General features: G+C 42.0%; 1 protein-coding gene across 2 annotated transcripts in view; it reads left to right on the top strand.

Moving 5' to 3' along the window:
* The window catches only part of WDFY2 (WD repeat and FYVE domain containing 2), a 192,597-nt gene that overhangs the window by 8,546 nt on the left and 162,162 nt on the right, over positions 1-21,889 (top strand). Inside the window, exon 2 of one of the 2 annotated variants that reach the window (XM_061434675.1) lies at positions 20,787-20,976. The exons of the other annotated variant lie outside the window; for it this stretch is intronic. Within the exon in view, the coding sequence (XP_061290659.1) occupies positions 20,822-20,976 (155 nt within the window). The 5' untranslated portion in view covers positions 20,787-20,821. The remainder of the gene's footprint in view (positions 1-20,786; positions 20,977-21,889) is intronic. 2 annotated transcript variants of the gene reach the window in all.

Below are 21,889 nucleotides of genomic sequence, written 5' to 3' on the forward strand. Positions count from 1 at the left end.
ATTTGAAAAGACCCTGATGCTGGGAAAGATTGAGGGCAGAAGGATAAGGGGACAACAGAGGATGAGATGGTTGGATGGCATCACCAACTCAATGGACATGAATTTGAGCAAGCTCCGGGAGTTGGTGATGGACAGTGTGGCCTGGTGTGCTGCAGTCCATGGGGTTGCAAAGAGTCGGACATGACTGAGTGACTGAACGGAAACTTCTTTTTGAGTATGTCAGGCCTCTGTTTAATGCCAGAAAATTAGTAAACTTTCAGCTATGCACCAGAGACTCATCACTTGCTGCTAGCAATTGCTGGTTTCAAGGTCCCCAAATGGGAATCTGCCTCATATGATTTTGAAAATGAGACCTTTACCCTGAATTCAGAGCATGTGGCAGTCTTCATGCCAGCAGATCTGTCTGGAAACAGGCTGCCTCTGGGTCTCTAAAGGTCAAAATACAGATTGACTTTTTTTAATATTTAAAAAATTTTAATTGGAGGATAATTACTTCACAGTGTTGTTGGTTTCTGCCATAGAACAACAGGGATCACCCTTAAGTTCACGTATTTCCCTTCCCTTGTGAGCCTCCCTCTCACCTCCCATTAGTTCAGTTCAATTCAGTCGCTCAGTCGTGTCCGACTCTTTGCGACCCCATGAATCGCAGCACACCAGGCCTCCCTGTCCATCACCAACTCCCGGAGTTCACTCAGACTCACGTCCATCGAGTCAGTGATGCCATCCAGCCATCTCATCCTCTGTCGTCCCCTTCTTCTCCTGCCCCCAGTCCCTCCCAGCATCAGAGTCTTTTCCAATGAGTCAGCTCTTCGCAGGAGGTGGCCATAGTACTGGAGTTTCAGCTTCAGCATCATTCCTTCCAAAGAAATCCCAGGGCTGATCTCCTTCAGAATGGACTGGTTGGATCTCCTTGCAGTCCAAGGGACTCTCAAGAGTCTTCTCCAACACCACAGTTCAAAAGCATCAATTCTTTGGCGCTCAGCCTTCTTCACAGTCCACCTCTCACATCCATACATGACCACAGGAGAAACCATAGCCTTGACTAGCCGGACCTTTGTTGGCAAAGTAATGTCTCTGCTTTTGAACATGCTATCTAGGTTGGTCATAACTTTCCTTCCAAGGAGTAAGCGTCTTTTAATTTCATGGCTGCAGTCACCATCTGCAGTGATTTTGGAGCCCCCCAAAATAAAGTCTGACACTGTTTGCACTGTTTCCCCATCTATTTCCCGTGAAGTGATGGGACCAGATGCCATGATCTTCGTTTTCTGAATGTTGAGCTTTAAGCCAACTTTTTCACTCTCCTCTTTGACTTTCATCAAGAGGCTTTTTAGTTTATAAGGGTGGTGTCATCTGCATATCTGGGGTTATTGATATTTCTCCTGGCAATCTTGATTCCAGATTGTGTTTCTTCCAGTCCAGCGTTTCTCATGATGTACTCTGCATATAAGTTAAATAAGCAGGGTGATAATATACAGCCTTGACGTACTCCTTTTCCTATTTGGAACCAGTCTGTTGTTCCATGTCCAGTTCTATCTGTTGCTTCCTGACCTGTATACAGATTTCTCAAGAGGCAGGTCAGGTGGTCTGGTATGCCCATCTCTTTCAGAATTTCCCACAGTTTATTGTGATCCACACAGTCAAAGGTTTTGGCATAGTCAATAAAGCAGAAATAGATGTTTTTCTGGAACTCTCTTGCTTTTTCTATGATCCAGCGAATGTTGGCAGTTTGATCTCTGGTTCCTCTGCCTTTTCTAAAACCAGCTTGAACATCAGGAAGTTCACGGTTCACGTATTGCTGAAGCCTGGCTTGGAGAAGATCACTATGGGAAAGCTGCTCAAGGAGGTTCCCTAAGGAGGCTCAGCTTCCAGTGATCCCCGAACTCCTGACGATTCTGAATTTCCTACTTAATTTACACGATCAACGCAGATTCTATCCAGGGCCTAAAGATCTTAATCAGGGTACATTCATCTGGATATCGCAAGGTAAGGGGAGATGTTTTGAGAGACAGTTTGAGAGACAGTTCTGACTCCTAAAATGAAGCGTCTGGGATTGTGAGATCCTGGCCAGCTATCTTGTATTTCAAGTGTTACTAAACTTACTTTGAAACAAGAAAAATAGGCTTTAAAATATCATAGGGCAGTAGCAGTCAGATAAGACTTTGGAGAGTTGATCTTTTTCCAAGCAAACGAAATCAAAACTTTAAAAATGGAAAAACTGTTTTTTCCTTGCTCAGCATCTTCCCCTGGCTTAGTTTTCACTGTGAATTTAGCTTTGAGAGGGAGAGATTTTTTGTTTGTTGTTGAAAGCCATTTTGATGTCATTAAAAAGTAACAGCTTTGGAGAAATTAAAACAGTACCATTTAGAAGTCAGTAAGTAAATTGTGATTTAAGACTATGTTAAGTATTGATCTACTGATACCTGGAACCCTAAACTGAAAAGTGAAAGTGTTAGCTGCTCAGTCGTGTCCAACTCTTTGTAACCCCATGGACCAGACAGCCCGCCAGGCTCCTCTGTCCATGTAATTCTCCAGACAAGAATACTGGAGTAGGCAGCCATTCCCTTCTCCAGGGGATCTTCCCGACCCAGGGATCCAACCCAGATCTCTTGCATTGCAGGCGGATTCTTTATGTTTGAGCCACCACTCTAAACTAAGTTATATGCAGAATTACTTACCTGAAAAGAAAATGTCCATCAAGCCAAACTTTTTTTTTCTCAACTACAGTATCAGAATTTGATCTCTGATTCCTCTGCCTTTTCTTAATCCAGCTTGAACATCTAGAAGTTCTTGGTTCACATACTGTTGAAGTCTAGCTTGTAGCATTTTGAGTATTACTTTGACCAGAGATCAAATTGCCGCTATCCATTGGATCATAGAAAAAGCAAGAGAATTCCAGAAATACATCTACTAAAGCCTTTGACTGTGTGGGTCACAATAAACTATGGAAAATTCTTAAAAAGAGATGGGAATACCAGACCACCACCATACCTGCCTCCTGAGAAATCTGTATGCAGGTCAAGAAGCAACAGTTAGAACTGGACATAGAACAACAGACTGGTTCCAAATTGGGAAAGGAATACGTCAAGACTGTATATTGTAACCCTGCTTATTTAACTTATATGCAGAGTGCATCATGTGAAATGCCAGGCTGGATGAAGCATTAGAATCAAGATTGCTGGGAGAAATATCAGTAACCTCAGATATGCAGATGACACCACCCTAATAGCAGAAAGTGAAGAGGAATCGAAGAACCTCTTGATGAAAGTGAAAGAGGAGAGTGAAAAAGCTGGCTTAAAACTCAGCATTCGAAAAACGAAGGTCATGGTATCCGGTCTCATCACTTCATGGCAAATAGATGGGGAAACAATGGAAACAGTGACAGACTTTATTTTCTTGGGCTCCAAAATCACTGCAGATGGTGACTACAGTCATGAAATTAAAAGATGCTTGCTCCTTAGAAGAAAAGCTATGACCAACCTAGGCAGCATATTAAGAAGCAGAGATGTTACTTTGCCGACAAAGGTCTGTCTAGTCAAAGCTATGGTTTTTCTGGTAGTCATGTATGGATGTGAGAATTGGACTATAAAGAAAGCTGAGCACCAAAAAATTGATGCTTTTGAACTGTGGTGTGGGGAAGACTCTTGAGAATCCCTTGGCTAGCAAGGAGATCAAACCAGTACATCCTAAAGGAGATCAGTCCTGAATATTCATTGCAAGGACTGATGCTGAAGCTGAAACTCCAATCCTTAGGCCACCTGATGCAAAGAACTGACTCCTTGGAAAAGACCCTGATGCTGGGAAGGATTGAAGGCGAGAGGAGAAGGGGTCGACAGAGGATGAGATGGTTGGATGGCATCATCCACTCGGTGGACATGAGTTTGAGTAAGCTCTGGGAGTTGGTAATGGACAGGGAAGCCAGGCGTGCTGCAGTCCATGGGGTCACAAAGAGTTGGACATGACTGAGGGACTGAACTGAACTGGAAAATTGTTTCAGAGGTGTAAGCAACAAATAAGACCAAAAAGGAAAACAGAGTCCTCTACTTGTCTCTTGCCAGGGAGTGCTCTTTGTGCTCTCATGTGTCTTTAATTTAAGGAATCTTGGAAAAGAACTGAGACTGGGAGTCTGATCCCCGCTGAACCCTGCATTGACCTTGGGCACCTGGCATTTCAACACTGTAAACATTAGTTCTCCTTCTAGCAAAGGAGAGTGCAGCCTGTCTGTGAGTATGGCACTGTGATGACCCCACATCGGGATGAGACAAATGTAAAGTCTCCACACCTCCATGATCCTAAAACCTGGAGCCGGAGAAAGTGTTCAGAGGGGGCAGGCTTGCCACAGGCTTTATGAGATGGTGTAAAATGATGCTTTCCGGAGTCTTTGGCTGGTAGCCGTCCTTTATTCCTGGATGAAATATTAAAGAGGCGTCTGTTTTGTATCGATGCCTAATACCTAGTTGAACTGGATTCTCTACATTCTTATTTCCAGATGAATCCTTCAGTTTGAAATATCAGTACTAAACAGTTTAATCCTTCAGTTTGAAATATCAGTACTAAACAGTTTAGCTCTGAGTGGTTTTCTGGGCCCTAAGTCAGGTCCTGAATTGCCTAGAGTAATGCTTTTGAAACTTTTTGGACCATAAATCATAGCAAGAAGTATATTTGCATTTGCTACTGGAGATTCATAGACAGGGACATATAACACACATGTATAACCAGGACAAAAATTTGGTTAAATGGTATCCTTTCATTGTGACATGCACACTGATATTTTGTTTTGTCGGAGCCGTCATAAAATCCTAGTTGTGACTCATGCAGATGATTTCATGACTCAGAATAGGTTGAAAACACAGTTTTTTTTTTTCTTTAAACTGTTTATTTTGTGTTGGGGTATAGCTGATTTGGGATAGTTTGAGGTGAACAGTGAAGGGATTCAGCTATAGATATACATGTATCCATTCTTCCCCAGGCTCCTCTCCCATCTGGGCAGCCACATAAAATTGAGAAACTGTTGGAAGTTTTGTACACTCTTTGTCTGTATGTAGTTTTGGTTTTCTAGGAAATGGAAATACATTAGAGTTCAACTCAGGGATGTTTACCCACCAGCCTACCTCACCCCTGACCTGTCTTGCTTTTCTGAATTTCCATAGATTAGAGAATTGACCTTGTCTCATTGGAAGCCTCCGGGTCAAGAGATAACTAACTAAGCCCTTTCAGCTGAAAGCCAAAGAGAGTTCAGAAGAAACCAGGAGTGCAGCAAATTGAACAGCTGTTGAAGTAGCTGTGTTTTGGTTTCCTGTGATGTGTTCATTTATTACTGAGTTAGGACTCAGAAATGATACATCTCATCTAAGTTATGAAAGTCAGTACTAACCTCTCTATATGACTGACTGTGCTTTTCTTTTTAGCTGGGTGGATATACCTGTGATATGGAGCTATTGGGGGATTTTATGTGTTGTCTATTAGTTATTAAATTTTTAATCTTTTCCTCAGTTTCTAAGGATCAGCTTATATTTTAAGTAATTATTATAATTACTTAATCCTCTGAAGGGTGTTTATATTTTAAATAAAGATAATATAACCATAATAAAGAATAATCGCTCATATATCTCTCAGAACAGACTATGTCGTATGTATTTCCCTCTAGCAGTTTTCCTAATGTAACTTTCAAAAATAGGACTGTAATCATACACTTTTCTGTTCTTGTCCCCTACTTAAAATTGTGCCACCAGGTCCCTAGTCTTTAATCATTTTAAGTGGCTGTATATCTTTCCTTCAGTATTCACCCATATTTATTGAATGCTTGTACTATATGAATTTGCTCCTGGAACTCACCATGAACAAGACATCCTACTTTTGAGGTACTGATTACTAGGGGACAGCGTTGACCATTATCCAGCACCGACTGTTGGCTGTTTGTTTTCAGCTTTTTTAAATGTTATGATGAACCTTGTTGTGTGTGGAGCTGTTTTTCCTTCCAGATTTTAGGTGATTTCTTTGGGAATAATTGTAAGAAGATTGCCATATTGCTTTCTGAAAGGCTTGTGCCACTTTATAATATTTACAGTGACACAGGAAGTATTAGTTTTCCAAATCTGAACAGCCACTGGTATTATTATTTAAAATTTTGGGGGAAGGAGGTTAAATTGGGAGATTGGGATGGACATATGCACATTGCTATATATGTAATAGATAACTAATAAGAACCCACTGTACAACCCAGGGAATTCTATTCAATACTCAATAATGACTTACATGCGAAAAGAATCTAAAAGAGTGAATATATGTCTATGTGTAACCGATTCACCTTGCTGTACACCTGAAACGAACACAACATTGTAAATCAGCTGTACTCCAATAAAAAATAAAAAATTTCTTCACAATTTACTTAATAAATTATGGCACTTCATTGATGTTTAATTTGCATATTTGGAATGATTTATGAATATTTTTCTGTTTGCTTGTTTACTTGTTAATTTTTCCTTTTGTGAATTGTCTGTTCCTGACCTCTGTTTCTCCTGGTTCTCCTGAACAATTGTTTTGTTTTTTGTATGTATAGATATATTTTATAAATATAGTAAGAATACTAACCATATCTCTTTTATATATCCAGATATGTCTTATACTGTCCTGTTAGCCTTTTTATTTTTTATATAGAAAATGTTCACTCTTATTTAACTATCTATCCTTTTCTTAAATTGAAATTTCTTCCATCATTCCTAATTCTTTACCCAGAGATTCATTGAATATTCATTTGTCTTTCATCCTAGTCATAATTTGGTGAAAATATAACTTTTGATGTGTTTCTTCTTTTGTATGTTTCATCCGCATGGCTTATTTATTTTACCACTAGAGATTTGTATCTCTTAATCTCCTTCACCTATTCCACCCTCCCCACTCCCTTACACTTTTAATTATTGTAGCTAATGAGTTGTTCTTGCCTCTTTGCCATTATGTATCTATAATAATAGCTGGACTTTCTTTAGCCTGGTCTGCGAGTTAATGGGAAAAGCATCATTTGGCTCTTTCCCAAACTTCAGGATTTCAGAGTCTCTTTCTGCATCTGTGAATTGAGAACAATGATTCCTCTGAGGATTGTGGGGAGGTTTACATGAGATGACATTCCTGTAGCACCTGGCATTGTACCTGGAGCATGGCTGGTGCTCAGTACAAGTTGGTTTTATTTTTTATGTATGGTACCACCATGCCTGTTGTCATGGTTTCATTAAGGCTTGACTATTTTAAGAATCGCCTTGGATACACAGAAGTGGGGCTGTGGAATTTTTGGTGGTTTGTTTTCTTATGGTTGAGTCCCTTTGTCTTTTCTCTAGATGTATCAAGGTGGGTTACTCTGTCATCTTTTTACTGCCACTTCCCAAGCTTGTCCTCCCTGAAAGTCAGGGGTCAGGGGAGGTGTGTGGCTGGTGGGTGGCGGTCCTGTGTTCTCTTTTGCAAATTTTTCTCTCTCTCCATTTGCCATCTTGTTCTGAAACGGTGTGTTCACTGCCCCTGTTGGCCTCCTGGGGGGCAAGGGCAGTGTATCCTGGGTACTCCATGGGGAGTATTGGGTTGGCCAAAAACTTTGTTTGGGCTTCTCCGTAGATGGTGCAGAAAAACCCAAATGAACTTTTTTGGCCAACCCAGTATATTGAGGTGGTGGTTTAGTCTCTCCGTCTTGTCCAAGTTTTTTACAACCCCATAGACTGACTGTGGCTGGCCAGGTTTCCTCTATCCATGGGATTTTCAAGGAAAGAATACTGAAGTGGTTTGCCATTGCCATTTCCTCCTCCAGGGATTTCCCCAACCCAGGGATCATACCTGCATCTCCTGCATTGGCAGGTGGATACTTTACCAACTGAGCCACCCAGGAAGCCCGATATATTGCAGTAGGGGTGAAATTTTAACTACCCCCAGTTTAGCTGTCCTCCACCAGAAGACTGGACATTATAAATTGGCAACTAGTGGGCTGAGGTCCACCCTCAAACAGATTTTGTCTGTATATGCTATGCTTTTAGAAGTTTGAATTGGTAGCCAAGTTTTAAAAATCTGGATTTCACATACAAATCCAGCTTGTTGGCTTCTCTTGACAAATGAGAAGATACAGCCGGAAGTCCCCCTCCTGCAAATCCCTGCTCTGCCCACTTGGCCCTGAGAGGCCACGCCCACGCTACCCCTGCTGCCTGCTGCCAGGAAAACAGTGCATGGTAACCGAAGAGCTTTCTTGGCTTCCTCTGAGTCTGAAAGGTATACTTCCCCTTTTATGGAGTCAGTGCTTAGAGGTTTTCTTTTCTTTTTTTTTGGTATTTAGAAGAAAGAGGAGAAATTGAAAGATATCCAAAATGCCTATATTTCTAAAAAATTAGGTGGGGGTGGAGGGAGATAATTAAGACACCTTTATAAGAGAACCTGATGTTGCACACAGTAAATAAATGTATAAATAAAGAGAAGTATTGGGAAATTAGGTGTGGCAACCTATCCCTTTCTGGATGCCTTGTAACAGTGTTTGGGGCCGGGAACCCAAGTCCCAGAAGCCTGGGTTTGACTCAGTAAGCTTAATTAAACTTTATTTTTGGGCTTCCCTGCTGGCTCAGTGGTAAAGAATCCACCTGCCAATGCAGGAAACACAAGTTCGAACCCTGTTCCAGGAACATCTCACATGCCAGGAAGCAGCTAAGGCCGTCAGCCACAGCTGTTGAGCCTGTGCTCTAGAGCCCAGGAGCTGCTGCTCCTGAAGCCCATCTCTGTGGGCATTTCTGCTTTAGCGACTGAAAATTTTTCTCTTGTAGAACTGCTCTAGGGATTAGCAATGCTCCGTGGGGCCGCCTCCTGCTCTCCTGACAGCTGCGTTCCCTCAGCTCACTCTAAATGTAAACATACTCACAGGCATTGACATTTTTCTGATTACCCATCATTCTGGGATGCTTATCACTGTGTTTCTCAAGGCCTCCAGCTCAGGACTTAGAATGTGGTAGGCAAAACTGGGGCAATAGAGCCTTGTGTTGTGTGTTACTTTACAGTGAGGCCTCCCCCAGTTTATAGGTGGTGGTTTACTCAGTAAGTCGTGTCCGACTCTTGCGACCCCATAGACTGGAGCCCACCAGGCTCCTCTGTCCATGGGATTTCCCAGGCAAGAATACTGGAATGGTTTGCCATTTGCTTCTCCAGAGGATCTTCCTGACCCAGGGATTGAACCCGTGTTTCCTGTATCTTCTGCATTGCAGGCAGATCCTTCACCTGCTGAGTCATCAGGGAAATCCCTGGTTTATAGGGGTCACTCTGAAACTAGCTGTCAGATAGCACTAGGTGGGTAAAGAACCTGCCTGCCAATGCAGGAGAAGTAAGAGATGTGGGTTCGATTCCTGGGTTGGGAAGATCCCCTGGAGGAAGAAATGGCCACCCACTCCCACTCCAGTATTCTTGCTTGGAGAATCCCATGGACTGAGGAGTCTGGTGGGCTATGGTCCATAGGGTCGCACAGAGTCGGACATGACTGAAGTGACTTAGCACACACGCACGCAAATGGTGGAGTGTCTTAGGTTTTTTTGGTACTGTGAACAGAAATCAACCTGGCAGGAAGCTCAGGTATCTTGCAGAATCCAAGGACGGGGATGGATTCAGGCCGTAGGAAGGGAACTAAAGACTGGAACCTCGCTGCTGCTCATGGGTTTGTTTGTATCTGCTTCATTCTTTTCTCTTGCTCACACTGGCTTCCTGTGTTTCTTACTTAGTCCACATGGCTGTCAGCTGCTCCTGAGTTTTACATGTTATAGTCTAGATGAGCAGAGAGAGATGATGTCAGGCTCCCAGTCCCAGTTGCAGAATTCCTGGGGAAGGGACTTACTGGTCCCCAGCCAGGTCATCTGTCCATTCTAGGGGAGCACTGCTGCAGGAATGTAATCACTGCTGCAGCCTGGGGATGGGGAGTGGAGGGCAGGTCTCATCAAAGAGGGGCTTCCCAGGTGACTCTGGTAAAGAAACCGCCTGCCAATGCCCTAGCTGCGTGTTTGATCCCTGGGTCCTGAAGATCCCCTGGAGTAGGAAATGGCAACCCATTCCAGTATTCACGTTTGGAAAATTCCAAAGGAAGTCTGGTGGGCTATAGTCCATAGGGTCGCAAAGAATCGGACAAGATTAAGCATGCACATGCACTCTCAGCAAGAGATGTAAGGTCAGCAATCCAGCATGTGCCCACCGCTTGGGTGGGGCAGGGCGGGGTGGGGTGGTTGTCCTGGTAGCCGCAGAATGGTGAACTCAGACTCTTGCTTTTCTCGTGATTTTCACTACCCTCTTTTCCTTGAGGTCTGCTCATGTATATAGCCCTTGACACGTTCAGGTAGACATTTTTCCTCACTGCTTCGTTGGCTGATTTGACATGTTGACTGCTGCTTTCCTCTAGTGAATATAAAGTGAGGGCTGGGTAGACATTTCACAACTAGTGCTGAGCACAAAGCTATTGTTATTTGAGAAATTGCAGCACTGATAAGTGGACCCCATGTGGTGACCATATTTCTAAACTCCAAAACACATGGTAATGTAAAAGATTTTTTTTCCTGATGGATGAGTATAGATAGATGGATGAATATATATGGATGGACCGATGAATATGTATTGATAGATCAATGAATATATATATATGTAGATAGATAAACAATATATTTTGTTATACATTTAGCTAACTGAAATTCAAAAATGACTTGAAACTAGACTGCTGAGCACATAAGGACACTGTCTTTATCCTATTTCAGGGAGGAGGCTGAAAAAACTCCAGGATATTAATGGTAATGAATAACAGTTAACATTTACTGAGTACCTGCCGTGTGCCAGACTCTGTGTTAAGCCCTCTCTCTGCCTTTTCTTATCTAACCCTCCAAATGATTTTAGGAAGCTAGTATTTTACTCTTATTTGAAAGACAGGGATCAGATGCAGCCAAGAAGCAGCAGAATGGGGATGTGCATGCCCCTGGTTCCTTGGACCCCACAGCCCTTTCGTTCATCCTCCCTGTGCTACATGAGCCCTCAGAGGTGTAGAGGGACCAGTGAGGAGCCTCCATGGACATCACAGCAGGCTGAACTTGGTTTTTCAGAGGAAAGCTAGCAAATCAGCTAACCAGTCAACAAGTGACAATGCAAATTAAGTGAAAAAAAAAAAGAGCAGACATCCTTTTTACATCTGTGCAATGCCTTCTTCATCTGCTCTAAGTATGGGTATTACAAAACTGTAGATATAACTATGAATGATATCAGGAAGAGCTATGCATTTCCTGATGGACAACAGGGTCTGTGAATGATGAGGGCCTTTTGGGCTCCGTGGGTGTGTTTATAGGCTGATCCTTCTCACATAACTGGACCTCTGGAGATAGGTGGTCCTTGTCGCTCTTTGTCCTGCCATCTCCAGCATGTGGCTTTCATCCCTATGGTTGCCCCATGATTGAAGATGGTTCTTTGGCTTTCAGTGTCACATGTGGTCATAAATCCATCACAAGGCCACCTAGCTACAGGGGAGGATGGTGCATTTATTTATTCATTGATTGATTTTTAACACTTTTTTTTTTTTCTTTTTGGTCATGCCACATGGCATGCAGAATTTTAGCTCCCTGACCAGGGATTGAACCTGCACCCTTTGCATTGGAAGTGCAGAGTTAACCACTGGACCACCAGGGAAGTACCAACACTAACAAATTTGGATACTGGGAAGACAGATAACTAGTGTGATCTCAAATGAGACCATTGTCTAGGTGAACTGCGCTGTACTCTTTGAACCAGTGTTGACTTTAAGCTTGGGAATAGCCTTGTCCCCATGTGGGGTCCATTTGAATTTTGTAGCCTGTTCAACTGGTGACAGCTTCTCCTCCTCCTCCCAGCCCTGCCCCTTCTGCTTAAAGCACTGCAGGACTGCCTTTGCTGCTTGGAACGGCTTCCCAGACTGGCCAAATGCTGGAATCTAAATCCTAGTATCAGGATTAGAAATCTGTGGTTTCTTAAAATCATGGATATAGGCCAGGGACTTTTAAGCTTTATTGTTGTTGTTTAGTTGCTAAAGGTATTTAACTGGTCATGGACCACCCTCATGTTCATCAATTATTCTGGCAAACAGAAAGACTATCAGGAAGTTTCCCCAATTCTTGTAGGCCTTTTAGAACTACCTGAACTCATTCATTTGCTCTTCTCATTTAGAATCAGATATTGAACTGCTGGAAGAATTTGTAATTGTCCAACCAGTGGGTGCTCTCTCACATAAACAGCTGTAGTGTGGTTTCTACCAATATGTTTTTTAAAATTTATTTTATATTGGGATATAGTAGACTTTATATTTTTGGGCTCCAAAATCACTGCAGATGGTGACTGCAGCCATGAAATTAAAAGACACTTACTCCTTGGAAGGAAAGTTATGACCAACCTAGATAGCATATTCAAAAGCAGAGATGTTACTTTGCCAACAAAGGTCCGGCTAGTCAAGGCTATGGTTTTTCCTGTGGTCATGTATGGATGTGAGAGGTGGACTGTGAAGAAGGCTGAGTGCCAAAGAATTGATGCTTTTGAACTGTGGTGTTGGAGAAGACTCTTGAGAGTCCCTTGAACTTCAAGGAGATCCAACCAGTCCATTCTGAAGGAGATGAGCCCTGGGATTTCTTTGGAAGGAATGATGCTAAAGCTGAAACTCCAGTACTTTGGCCACCTCATGCGAAGAGTTAACTCATTGGAAAAGACTCTGATACTGGGAGGGATTGGGGACAGGAGGAGAAGGGGATGACAGATGATGAGATGGCTGGATGGCATCACTGACTCGATGGACGTGAGTCTGAGTGAATTCCGGGAGTTGGTGATGGACAGGGACGCCTGGCGTGCTGGGATTCATGGGGTCGCAAAGAGTCGGACACGACTGAGCAACTGAACTGGACTGAACTGATAGTAGATTTCCAATCTTGTGTTAGTTTAGGTATATAGCAAAGTGACTTGTTATGCATATACATGCATCTATTCTTTTTCAGATTCTTTTCCCATATAGGTTTTTACAGAGTATTGAGTAGAGTTCTCTGTGCTATATTTGTTGATTATTTATTTTATATATAGTGCTGTGTGTTTGTTAGTCCCAGCCCCCTAATTTATTCCTCCTCTCCTTCCTCCAGCTTCCAAGATGACTTTTTTTCCCCTCTTGTTACTCTGAGTTTGTTCTTGTCTTTAATTCTAGCATAAATTGAGGCAATTCTCTTCAAACTATAAATCAAAAGCACAGGCAGAGACAAGAGAAGGCAATGTTGGATGGTAAAGAAAGCCAGATAGATCGGCCTGAATTGAATCCCAGCTCCTCCACTTACTAGCTGTATGACTCATCTCATCGAGGTTAAAATCATTTTTAAAATGTGTTGGTGTGGGGCTTCCCTGGTGGCTCAGTGGTGAGGAATCCACCTGCCAATGCAGGAGATGCAGGTTCGATCCCCGATCCAAGAATATTCCACATGCCATGGAGCAACCAAGCCTGTGTGCCACAACCATTGAGCCTGTGCTCTAGAACCCAGGAGCCACAACTGCTGAAGCCAGTGTGCCCTAGAGCCCTTGCTCCGAAACAAGAAAAACCGCAATGAGAAGCCTGCGCACCGCAACTGAAAAGTAGCCCCTGCTTGCCATAACTGGAGAAAGTCTGGTGGCAGCAACGAACACCCAGCACAGCCAAAAATATGAATGAATAAATAAAAAATGTGTTAGGGCGCTCGTAATTATTAAAGTACAGAAAGAGTTGTATGTAAAGGTTCTGGTGCATGATAGGATTTTTAGATGTTAGAAAACGCATTAATTCAGGGGTTTCCCTGGTGGTTCAGGGGTAACGCATTCGCCTGTGGTGCAGGAGAGGCAGATTCAATCCCTGGATCAGAAAGATCCCCTGGAGAAGGAAATGGCAATCCATTCCAGTTTTCTTGCCTGGGAAATCCCATGGACAGAGGAGCCTGGTGGGCTACAGTCCATGGGGTCGCAAAGAGTCAGACATGACTTAGCGATTAAGCAACAACAAGGGCTTCGACTCTGCACTCTCAATGCAGGGGCATGGGTTTGATCCCTGGTCAGGGAACTAAGATCCTGCATGCTGCAACTAAGAGTTTGCATGCCACGACAAACATCAAAGATCCTGAGTGCCGCAGTTAAGACCCGACACAGCCAAAATAAATAAGTAAAAATAAATATTGGAAAAAGAAAATACATTAATTCAATTGATATCTCCAGTTCAAAAACTTAGGAGATTTGGTGTTTGGCATAGTCTGAAGCATAGTGTCCGGCACATTACAAGCACTCAATAACTAACTCTGCATCAAATTAATAATCCAAGAATTTATGTAACTCTTTGTCAAAGTGGAGAAGAAATTCCCTAGGGGTAAAGTTGTTACTTCTGTTGCTTATTTATCTTCAGTTATACACCCGGGTCAGGTATTATTATAACGGATTGTTTGGGAAACAAGCACTTTGTAAATGTTAGTTATTATCACGACCCAGAAACTGGATTCTAAAGTAATAGAGCAGGAGATGCACCTGTCACTAGCAAACTGTCATTTGACCTTCTGTTAACAAAATATATCTTGTTTATGTCAGCGGAGTATGAGCGAGACGGTCACAACAGGCCTATAAATGTGGTATTGTAGTTAAGAGGACATGGAGCCCCTTTTGTATTTGGAATCATTTTGGTTAAAAAAAATTGCAAATAAATATAACTCACAGTATGCCACTGTATTTTCAATTTTTGGATAAAATTAGTATATACTTCAGCTGACAAAATTGAGCTGTTTGCCAGCATTGTCATTCTTAATTTATAATTCAAAGTACCTACCTGCATACAAAGTAGTCATTTTTCACCGTTTAATTCTAGTGGTTGTTAGTTTCTTTCCCACTGAATGGACAAGATAATTTATCTTGCTCTAATAGTCTGTGGCAGAAAGCAGAAGCCCCGCAGTGCCGGTGTTCATGTAATTCAGTGACTTCAACTATGTGAAATGTAACTAAAACCTAGAAAATAAGTAAAAGTGACCTGTAGCAGTCAAAATGTGATACAGGAACCCTGCTCCCTAAAATATGTATATTTTCTTCCTAGACATACCCTTCAGACACGTACTAATATACTGATGTTATACTGAAATGTGTTAATAGTTACTGAAATACCATATTTCATTGACTTGAAGATCCACGTTTTTTTCCTTTAAACGTCTCAGGATTAGTGGTTTCAAACAACATTAATTGTTTGCATAAGGTTCAGTGAGTTGGCTGGGGTGGTTGGTAGACCTGCCTGGACTTGTTTACATGACAGAAAGGCAGCAGCTAGAGAGAAGGGGAGCTCCAACCTGCAGGTACTTTTTCAGCTTCTGTTTGAGCCACGTTTGCTAATGTCTCACTGGCCAAAGCAAGTTGCACAGTCAGGCCCAAGGTCAGGGAGTGGGGTAGTAGACTGCCTGTTGATGCGAAGGGCAGTCACACCACAGACTGTGGCCACAGACACTGAGATGGGAGGGGTTTCTGAGTGTATTTTTTGCCAGCCATCTGCCATGATATTGCAGTGAAATCATAGTGTTTTATCTTTCTCAGTCATAAATAATGTATCTATGATTGATGATAGACTTGATTAAATAGGGTGTATGTATTCAGTTTTTGATAGAAACAATTCATACTGAATGTCAGAATTTAAAATAATGTAGAGGAACTTCCCTGGTGGCCCACTGATAAGGAATCTGCCTTCCAGTGCAGGGCACATGGGTTCGATCCCTGGTTGGGGAACTAAGATTCCACACGCTTTAGAGCAGCTAAGCCTGAGTGCCACAATTACTGCGCCCCCGCACCTCAGCTAGAGGGAAGTGTGTTTGCTGCCGTGAAGAGTCTGTGCACCGCAATGAAAGATCCTGCACGTTGTAACTAAAAATTTAAAAAGAAAATTAATTAATTAATTAAAGGGGCTTCCCAGGTAGTGCTAATGATAAAGAATCCACCTGCCAGGGCAGGAGACGCAAGAGATGTGGGTTTGATCCCTGGGTCTGGAAGATCCCCTGGAGTAGGAAATGTCACCCAGCTCCAGTATTCTTGCCTGGGAAATGCCATGGACAGAGGAGTCTGGTGGACGACAGTATATGGGGTCGCAAACAGTCGGACACGACTAGGCGGCTAAGCACACACATAAGAGTTAAAGTGCTTCCTCATTCCCTTTTCCCCACATCTCACATCCTAGAGGCATCCATCAAGGACAGTTTGGTGTATATTTGGTGTGCTGGGCTGAACAGGGGCCCCCCAAAGATGTATTTTTTATTTTATTTAAAAATATGTATTTTAAATTAATTGTTTGGCTGTGCCGGGTCTTAGTTGCCAGCACTCGGGATCTCTGATCTTTGTTGTGGTGTGTGGGATTTTTCAGTTGTGCCATGCTCTAATTCCCTGACCAGGGATCGAACCCAGGCTCACTGCACTGGGAGTTTGGAGTCTTAGTTGCTGGACCACCAGGGAGGTTCCCATTTGAATTGATTTAAACCACTAAGTTTGTTGTAGTGATTTGTTACAGCAGCAAATGCACATGTCTATTTAATTTTTTACTTTTAAAGGAATACTTGGTTATTAGCTAGAAATTCAAATAAAATGAAAGGGTAGAAAGTAAAATCCCTCATTTTCTTCATCAGGTATTCCTACTGTTAATAGTTTCTTATGCATTTACAAGACTTCAGGAGTAGCCGTATTCATTCTTTCCTTTTGATACAAATAAGATCATATCAGACATGCTTATTTCTTACTCTGCAGCTTGCTTATCTAATTATAGTCTTGGACATATTTTTGTATCAGAATAAGGTGATCTGCCTCATTCAGTACTGTAGTTTATCATTCCCCTATTACAGAAGACTTATGCTTTTCTTTCTTCTGTTACAAACAATGCTGCAATGAAGGATCTTCAATAAATCTCATTGGCTGTTATCTAAAAATATAATTGCAAGCAATTAAATTACTACCTGAATGAATGTCACTGTGTGTGTGTTGGTGCAAGTGCATGCTACAATAAGGGTGGGGAAACGTGTGATGGTGGTGATGCTTTAGTCACTAAGTCGTGTCTGACTCTTGCAGCCCCATGGACTGTAGCCCACCAGGCTCTTCTGTCTGTGGGATTTCCCAGGTAGGAATACTGGAGTGGGTGGCCTTGTCCTTCTCTAGGGGAAATGTATATCTTCCCATTAAACGTTTCGCATATGTGTTATTTTAACTTTTTTTTTAAGTTGTGAAAAGCACCTAATACATAAATGTATAGTTAAAATGTACTATTGGAAAGGAAATACCCTTGTCAAGAAATTGAACATTTCTGATCCAAATTGGAAAAGACACGTGTCCCATTGTTCATTGCAGCACTATTTACAACAGCTAGAACATGGAAGCAACCTAGATGTCCATCGACAGATGAATGGATAAAGAAATTGTGGTACATATACACAATGGAATATTACTCAACCATGGAAAGGAATGCATTTGAGTCAGTTCTAATGAGGTGGATGAACCTAGAACCTATTATACAGAGTGAAGTGAGTCAGAAAGAGAAAGATAAATATCGTATTCTAACACATATATACAGAATCTAGAAAAATGGTACTGAAGAATTTATTTACAGGTCAGCGATGGAGAAACACACATAGAGAATAGACTTACAGACAGGGGGAGAGGGGAGGAGAGGGTGAGATGTATGGAAAGAGAAACATGGAAACTTACATTACCATATGTAAAATAGATAGCCAATGGGAAATTGCTGTATGGCTCAGGAAACTCAAACAGGGGCTCTGTATCAACCTGGAATGATGGGATGGGGCGGGAGATGGGAGGGAGGTTCAAAAGGGAGAGGATGTATGTATACCTATGGCTGATTCATGTTGAGGTTTGACAGAAAACAACAAAATTCTGTAAAGCAGTTATCCTTCAATAATAAAAAAAAAAGATATATATATAGAGAAATTGAACATTCCTGGCCTCTAGAAGGACCTTGTATGCCCTTTCTTGATTTACAGCCCCCAGAGGGAAACAGTATTCTGACTTTTATTACTGCCATTTACCTTAAGTAGAACTCTAACAAATTTGGCCATCTGGCTCTCAGAAAATTAGGATTGTGATCTAGAAAAGAATATATACATATATGTATAACTGAGTCACTTTGCTCTATACTTGAAACTAACACAACATTGTAAATTAACTATGCTGCTGTTGCTGTTAAGTCGCTTCAGTCGTGTCCGACTCTGTGCGACCCCATAGATGGCAGCCCACCAGGCTCCCCCGTCCCTGGGATTCTCCAGGCAAGAACACTGGAGTGGGTTGCCATTTCCTTCTCCAATGCATGAAGGTGAAAAGTGAAAGTGAAATTGCTCAGTTGTGTCCAACTCTTCGAGACCCCATGGACTGCAGCCAACCAGGCTCCTTCGTCCTGGTCGTGGGATTTTGCAGGCAAGAGTACCGGAGTGAGGTGCCAAAAAAGAACATTAGGATTGGTAAGGGTTGGTGGGGCTTCCCAGGTGGTGCTAGTCGGGAAGATCCCCTGGAGGAGGGCATAGCAACCCACTCCTGTATTCTTGCCTAGAGAATCCCATGATCAGAGGAGTCTGGCGGGCTACAGTCCATAGGGTTGTAAAGAGTCAGACATGACTGAAGCGACTTAGTGCAGCAGCACTAGCAGCAAGGATTGGTGTAAGTGTACAACTTAACAGTTATCCCTCAGCATTCGAGAAGGATTGATTCAAGGACCCTTGAGGATACAAAAATCTGCAGATGCTCAATCCCTTGTATAAATGGCACAGAGGGACTGTCCAGTGGCTAAGACTGCACGCTTCCAATGCACCGGGCCCGGGTTTGATCCCTGGTCAGGGAACTACATCCCACAAGCTGCAACTAAAGACCCCACATGTTGCATGTAAGACCTGGCAGGGCCAAATAAATATGTATATTTAAAAATGGCATAGAATTTGCATGTAACCCACACACATGCACCTGTTCATATCATCCCGATTACTTACAATACCTAATACAATGTAAATGCTCTGTGAATAGTTGTTGGTGATTGGCGAATTCCAGTTTTGCTTTTTGGAACTTTTGGGGAATTTTTTTCTAGTCCAAGGTTGGTTGAAACCCATGGGGGTGGAACCCACAGATATGGAAGGCCAACTATCCTTGTAAGATTCCCAGAAAAATATATAATGTCAAATCTGCTTTTAATGGACAACAATCATGGAAAATATCTTTTTGTAGGTTTGTTTTTCGGATTCTTCAGTTGTCTGTGTTGCGTGTGTATTTGATTGTTTTTATTGTACATGTATCAATGCCATTTTAGCTCTACCCTTTGCAAGTATCACTTTTAGAAATGATGGCTGAAACGTGGTTCTGCTTTTTGGCCTTCATCCAGAACTCATGAGTGGAGAAGAGCAGCAAAGAGGAATCTGGTTTGATGGTGAGAGCCTGTCAATTTCCCCCCCTACATTCATGATTTTAGTTTTGAGTGGTATGGAAAGTAAGAGAAGTCAACAAAAGCTAAAGCCATTATAATTGATTTACAATTACTCATGGTGTGGTAATTTCATATGTTCATGATGAAGAATGCTTGTGTTAAGAAATAGTTAAGTATGGACAAGGTAGGAATTTTGCTTTGTTTGCTGTGTTATCCCTAGTGCTTAGAGTAGTACCTGGTACACAGCAGGAGCTCAGAAAATACTAACTATAGAAGTATATATATATATAGGCTGTAAAACCTACTGCTGATGCTTCGTATTGACAATCTGCAGGTATTTGGAATATGTATATGTATTCATAGTAGTTCAAGACCTCACATTTTATTATGTGAATGGTGGTCATTATTTGTTGTTGTTTAGTTGCTAAGTTGTGTTGGACTCTTTTGCCCCTCTATGAACTGTAGCCCGCCAGGCTCCTCTGTCCATGGGATTTCCCAGGCAAGAATACTAGAGGGGGTTGCCATTTCCTTCTCAAGGGGATTTTACTGATCCAGGGATGGAACTCTTGTTTCCTGCATTTGCAGGCAGGTTCTTTACTACTGAGTCACCTGGGAAGCCCTGTGGTCATTGTTTGCTGTGTAGTGACTTTTTTAAAAAAGAATACCCTGTATTTTGAGTGAATATATTTCATCTGAGATTTTGGGGAACTCTGCTTCCTCAATACACAACATTCTCCTTGAATGAATAATTCTTTAAAAAGCATATTATACTGTACAGTTTTTTCATGCTTTATCACTTGATCCTTCCTACAGTACTTGTGAAGTACGGGATTCCTGACATTTGATTATCTGCCTAGTTGTCTACTTCATTTTTTCTTGCTGATGGAACCCCAGTTTTGCGCAGGTGCTCACCCCTACCCCACTGTGACTCCGAACTAAATTTTGATCAGTTTAAGCCTGTTATGAGAAGTTCCTTGCCTTTGCCAGGGATTGGTTTAGAAAGAGGCATGTGACCCATTTCTGGCCAGTGATGTGAGAGGGAAGGTCTGCTGGCAGAAGGCCCCTCCCTTCCCCACCTGCCTCGCTCCACACACACACAGGGAAGAAATGAGCTCAGTTTTTCTGCTACTTGTCTGGACTGGATGTGACCACTTGGAGCTGTTTTAGCAGTTTCGAGACTACAAGCAGAGGTAGCCTGAAAATACGCTGGATGCTGAATATGATGGAAGAGAAAGATGGAGAGAACCAGCTACCAAATGAACCAACCCTGGAGCAGGCCTGCTACTTGACTTCTTATTACCTGAGAATAAATTTCCCTTATTGAGAACATCCTGATATTGGTATCCTTATTGCCCTTTTACAGGCAAGGAAACTGAGACTCACAGATCTTTAAATAGAATGATCATCGTTAGACGGCTGACTTCTCTGTTGAAGCCGGGAGAATTGAAACGTGTGCTCTGGTTCCTCATCCAGGGCTCTTCCTGTTCCATGTGCAGCTTCTCTGTCAACAGCCCTGCCTCCCGGTTGGGAGGGAACTGGATTACCAAATTTAGGTATTTTTGTTTGAAATGCATTTTAGATAGTTCCTAGTTATTTTGTGGTTGATTACTTGTGACAAATACTGCTTTGAAATTCTTATGGATATTGTAATCTGCCTTCTTACCTTGGCTGACATAATTGAAACTTTATTTATAAATTAACAACTTTTACAATTGAAGTAAAAAAAATTTTTTTTTTACTGTTTTGCATATATACATTTCAAAATGTTTTTTTATACTCTGCCTGAGTTTGTAGATAGGTATTTAAAAAATTGTGTTAAATTCTGAGAAGTGATACTGTTCATCTGTAAAGGAATTAAAATAATCATTGACCAGCCTATTGGACTGAATGGGAGTAGGGGCTGGCTGGCTGGCTTTGGAAGCAGTATTGACATTTGTTAACGTGGAAAGGTATGGCTGACCGTATTCATGATGTTCTTTGCGCTACCATTTACAGACTGTCCTTGGACTTTCTTTTGTGTCCAATCCCGCTCTTCCCTCATCTTCTCTTCCCCTTATGGGTAGAGAGGGTAGAGAGAGTGATCAGTGGCCTGAGGTATATTCCTTCTTATTGCAGAGCCAAACTGGGCAGTGTCTAATCTGAGGAAAGGAGCTTATTCATAGTTGAAGAATTCAGTTAAAGCATATTTAATGTCATGTGAAAGACACTTTGATGGAGGAAGATTGGGTATTTTTGAAAAGAAAATGATTCTTGAATGAACTTACAGTTATTAGTGGTGAATAGTTGTGGGAAGGATAGACTGGGAGTTTGGGATGCACATGTACACAGTGCTGTATTTTAAACAGATAACTGATAAGGAGATACTGTAAAAAAAAAAAAAAAAATTGAAAAAAGACAGTGAAAAATAAAATTATCTTACAAAAAGAAAAGAAAGGTTTTCCTGGTGGAAGCGGTGACTGAGTCCCC

The sequence above is a fragment of the Bos javanicus genome, chromosome 12, assembly GCF_032452875.1.
Source record: "Bos javanicus breed banteng chromosome 12, ARS-OSU_banteng_1.0, whole genome shotgun sequence".
Lineage (NCBI taxonomy): Eukaryota > Metazoa > Chordata > Mammalia > Artiodactyla > Bovidae > Bos > Bos javanicus.